This window comes from Brugia malayi (assembly GCF_000002995.4).
Source record: "Brugia malayi strain FR3 genome assembly, contig: Bm_v4_Chr1_scaffold_001, whole genome shotgun sequence".
NCBI lineage: Eukaryota > Metazoa > Nematoda > Chromadorea > Rhabditida > Onchocercidae > Brugia > Brugia malayi.
Genome location: NW_025062475.1, coordinates 5,111,030 through 5,116,577, shown reverse-complemented (window position 1 = coordinate 5,116,577; position 5,548 = coordinate 5,111,030). Strand labels below are relative to the sequence as shown.

The window sequence follows — 5,548 nt, the reverse complement described above, 5'->3', positions numbered from 1 at the left end:
GCTAATTAGAAGCTTTCATTAATTACTCGCCACTAATGAATCATGATTGTTCGACATCTTTCCATCAATCACAATAAACTCATTCTATGTCTTTTATAGCAATCTTTTCCTCTCTCTTTCTCTCCCTTTTCGCGCACTCTTCCTTTGTCCCTCGTCTCCCTCTTCCCTGTCTCCCTTCACTACAATATCATTAACGAATAAATGAAATTTTCAAAGGAATTATTCCTTTTTCTGAGTTACTTGACTATACGTCATAAATTTGACAGTGAACATTTCATTATTCCATTTTCATTCGTTTTCTAGCATTTCATATCAAAAACAACAACAGCAATAATAATAATAAATAATGAAACGATAATAGTAGTAATTTTCTAAGCAGTAGATAAGTTTAGAAAAATATGAGTTTATTTTCATTTATTTTGTTTTAAATTTGTTTATCTCCTCTTCATATATATATTACATTCCCAATTTTATAAACTGAAGCAGTGGTAGATACCAAACATTGATAGGGAAAGTTTCAAAGCAATAAGTTATTTCTAATTTCTCCTCAGTCAGGAAGGTTAGCGGAATATCTGAACAGGAAAAGTAAGAACTTATATCATCACACAGGTTATTATATAAAATGAATTCAAGATTCATTTTTTTTTTTTTTGATTTTTTTAAAATACCACATGATTTTCATGCAATTCATTCATGTCATTTGCATATTTGATATTACAAAATTACCGTATACATTGTTTTCGATTATTGCTAAATATTTTTGACAGTGAAACTTAATACATTATGTTTTTTATGATTCATCATCATTATCATTGTAACTGGATAACTGAAATTGCTTGTTGTCATCATTATTATCATGACCAGATAACTGATTTACTTTACTGATATAGAAAAAAAGAAAAATGAAAATTTATAAATTCTCATGCATAAATAGATACAATGAATTATTAGCTTCTTTAAGAAAAAAAATCCCTCTATAGTTTTTTGCAAATATTTTGTTTCATTGAATAGAAATAAAGTGTCGATTAACTGAAATTGAAATTTCAATCATTCTTAATGAAGCTTTAACAAAAAAAGGAAAAGAAAGGAATTTGCTTTTTATAACTTTTCGAATTAATTAAATATGATGCATATGCAATTATTAATGTTACACTTAGAAAAAACGAAAAAGGGAATAAAAAGAAAGCAAAAAAAAGTAAAAAAAAAAATAGTGCAGTGTGATTGTTTGATGAGAATGAAAATGAAAAAAACGATTTAATTTATACAGTATTATATCCACAAAAAAATGAAAATAAAAAATTTATATTAAAAAAAGAAATGAATTATTATTATTTATTTCATGTATGACTATGGTTGTTATAGTATCAGAATTTGTTTGTTTTAAATTTGTTTATCTCCTCTTCATACATCTTTTCTTCTTTCTCAATTATGGAAATGTTTCATGTTAAATTTTCGCTTCAATTAATTCATTAAAATTGTTATTTGTCTTTTTTTTCTTCTGCTTCGTTTTTCTTCCTCTTTCTACACGAAGTTGAAGTGTGGAAATGAAATGGAATAAAATGAAAAAAAGGAAAAAGAAAATAGTTAAATAATATTGCACACAACATTTCTCTATTATTATCATCAAACTTTTTAATTTTACCATTTCATTAATTTGTTGATTGAAAATAAATCTTAATGATCGAAGATCATAACATTGCAAGTATTCATTAAAAACTTCTTAAATTTCATGCTTACACCAGCGTAAAGGTTTTTAATTTTTCACTTATTTACTTTTTTTAAACATACATACATACATACATACATACATACATACACACACACACACACACACAGACACACACACAGACACACACACATGCAAACATATATACACTCACCAATCACAAGAAAATTTTAGGATTTAAAAAAATCCAACAATATTCGCTTGGAAATCAAACATTAAAGTTCATTCTAAAGAACAAAAATGAACGAAATTACGAAAGAAATTCAAAAGAAATTCGTAAGTTCAAAAAAAAGAAAAAAAAATTTCGCCTTGTTTTTGAAGTTCACAATAAAAAAATCTAACTTCATATTTAATTTTATTCTAATATTTATTTATTCAAAGAATTTTGAACAAATTCAGCAATGGCTCAGTTTAATATAATGATTAAACCTTAGAGCTATTACTATTGATAATCTTTCTCACTGTATACTGTATTTTAATCACAATTCAGATTAATTTATTATTGGATTTATTCATCCTTTTGTTCCAAAAATTATCTATAGCTATAGAAAGGTCCTAACACTCTTGGCTACGTAATCAAAATATCTTTTGAGCCATATATTTTGTTTACTGGGATAGACTATGCATTGTTATTTTGGTCATCGGCATATCACTTTCTTATCGGATCTGATCAGATATCATTTTTTCAATCAGATATTCATACATTCGTTTTGAATACTATCTAATTTATACAATCAAGTAATCATTATATTTTAGCCCAAACAAATATTAACATTTCCATCCATATATGATAAAAAAAATTTCATAATGAATTATCATTTGATTATCATTCATTATTTATTACAAACGACTAGTAACGTCGCAAAAAAAAAAGAAAAAACATTGAATTAGTATTACTATCATTATAAATGCACAATAATCTGTTAAGAAAAACATCGATTTCGTCTGTGACTATTTAATATTAAAACTATGCTTAAATTTAATTTAAGCTTTTTTTTAAAAAAAATTTAAAAATTTAATAACATACAGTAATATTCCATAAAACAACCATTAAATATAATTATCATCTTTCAACAAACGAAGAAAAAAGAACTTAAGAAAAAAAAGAGCTGATAAAACAAAATGAAATTATTAAGGGAAAAAATTCAATCAATAAATAAGGAAGGAAAGAAACAGTGACTGTATTTTTAAGTGATAAAAATCTTCATCTTTTATCAAAAAAAAAGGAGAGAGAGAGAGGAAGAAAGAGAGGGAGAGAACAAAATTGTTGTACAAAAGAAAAAAGATGTCAACTGTCATGAACCAGGCAAAGCAAAAAAAAGAAAAAAGAAAGAATGAATGCAAAGGTGACATTAAATATTGAAAATATTATAGGCAACTGATTATTGTGATGCAAATAAATGATGAAACACACATCGATGTGATTTATGATAACATATATCAAACTAAAATTTAACCTATAATCTTTAATCCGAAATTAATTAATTTGAATTAATCATCTATTCTTGTGCAATAAAATCTATATAACATTATAATTTTTCTGCTGCTTAAGAAAAAAACATGACGTAATGAGTCAAATTTTGATTCTGATCTAATTTTTTTTATTAATCTAATAAAACTGAATTATTTCTAACCTAATGGATAAAAAAAGCTCAGTAATGTTAATTACTTGTCCAATTAGATTTGAATTCATGATGATAAACTTATTATAAGGCGTTGAGTGTTAAGCATTTATGAGGCCTCAGCAGATTAACTTATTACCAACTGCTGTGGTGGATAACTTCAGTAGTACCCATGAAAATTAATTCTCATCTGTTTAGTTCTTTATCTCTTAATCTATAATTAAATACAATTTTACTAACAGCAATAGACTCTATGTATGAATTTCAAATAAGTTGATGAATTTTTATTAATGTTTTTCACATAAATTTTGGAAATTATTAAATAATCGTTCAGGTATTAAGTGGTGAAATAAATGCTAGCTAAATAGTTGACAATTAAGTTAGACAAAACTGAATGTAAAAGAAAAAACATGATGAATTTATACGCTCATAGAAGTTGGTAGTAAATATGATATTAAGTAACAATTTAAAAAATTTAAAATAAATAAATTCATAACAGAAGTGAAAATTTCGATAATAATTTAAAATTTTAACTAAGGAAGGAAAAAAAAAACAAAGAAGCAAATATTACCATTAATCAACTTTATCAGTTATTCATTCGATTATAAAAATACGTAAGGGAATTGAATGCAATGTCATTTATATTGGGATGCGAATAGATGAGATTTACAGGCCTAGCATAAAATATAGCCAAGTAATTCTCTGATATCATTTTCCTTATTGGAATTGTTGCGGAAAACCATTTAGAGTAACTTTAACAAGCCTTTTCAAACATGCAAGAAATAGAACGGGAAATATCTATCTCTCGGGAAATATTCTATCATCATTTCTTTTTATCCTTCATACTATCGCAACCACGAAAATGACTATGCTTTGAAACTAGGCTTACATTGGTAAAATGTATGTATGTCGGTGTATGTGTATGTGTGTGTGTGTTCTGCATATATATATATATATATATATATATATATATATATATATTTCTGAAATTACTGCAATATTCTAATAATAGGAGGTTCAATTTTTTAGATATCAGAATAAAAACGGTATTAAAACGGATAAACATTAATGATAAGGGTGAAAGAGACAAATAAGAAAGGATCCAATCTTATCACTGAAATCACCACACTCACCATTATCACTAACACTGCCAATATTGTCACTGTCGTCATGCCTATTATTATCACATCACCGCCAGTAATATTCGACTAATGTTTTAGATTCATTTATTTATTTATTCATTCATCCATTCATTACCATCATCATTATTATTACTATTATTCTAATCATTACTAGTATTATCATACCATCATTATCATTATCATCGCATTATCGTCATGACATCATCAATATCACTACCGTCAACACTCTCTGTTTCATTAAAATTCGATATATTAATATTTAACCTATTCATTCGTCCATTCGTCCACTCATTCCACCTTTTTTGATTTCTGTTAGGAAGCCCAGCAATTACAATCCTTTTCTGTTTCATTGGAATTCGATATATTTTCGTATGTGTAAAATCCTTTAAGCTTTATCTCTCAATCTCCATCATCGTCATCATCTATTCTTCCTCCTGTTCATTGCTCTTTTTTTTGGTCCAAAAAAAAAAAAAAAAAAAAAAGAACGAAAGAGAAATAAGCCTAACTTCCTCTTATGCCAAATGTTCCCCTGTCCTATCTTCCCTATCCATCCTGAATGTTTTGTTTGTTAATAAGTGCAAAAAAAAGCCTACCTTCCTGTATCGATCCTTCGTTATAGAGCAAAATTTAAGCCTTTTCTCTCTCTCTCTCTCTCTTTTTCTCTCTTCTTTTATCCCTCCTCATCTTCTTTACTTGTCCTCTCTCTCTCTCTATTTTCCATCGTTTAACTAATAAATAATAAAATGAAATAAAGTAACGAAAAAAAGTGGAAGAAGGGGAGGGAATGAAGTGATAGGATGAATTGATGTATTATTTCATTCTTCATCAATTAAAACAAAAAAATATCAATAAATTAATACACAAAAATAAAGAAATAAACAAAATTAAAAAATAAATTATTTGATAAAAACATCTCTAAGGATTATTTCTTGAAATCATTTAGTTAGCAAATATGAATAATTTCTGATAATTCTTCTAAATCATTCTTTTGTTTTTGTGAGTGGTCTCAATTCTTTCTCCTTTTTTTGTTCTTTAATAGAACCTTCATTAGCTAATAA

The 5,548-nt window shown here is 26.3% G+C and overlaps 1 protein-coding gene across 1 annotated transcript; it reads right to left on the bottom strand.

The window, feature by feature from the left end:
• Positions 1–4,669: 4,669 nt before the first annotated feature.
• On the bottom strand, positions 4,670–4,879 carry Bm205 (Uncharacterized protein; the record flags this gene model as incomplete). The annotated part of the gene is made up of 1 exon (XM_043076601.1): positions 4,670–4,879. A coding segment is annotated over one exon (210 nt), but the record flags the coding sequence as incomplete, so codon positions are not given.
• Positions 4,880–5,548: the final 669 nt, after the last annotated feature.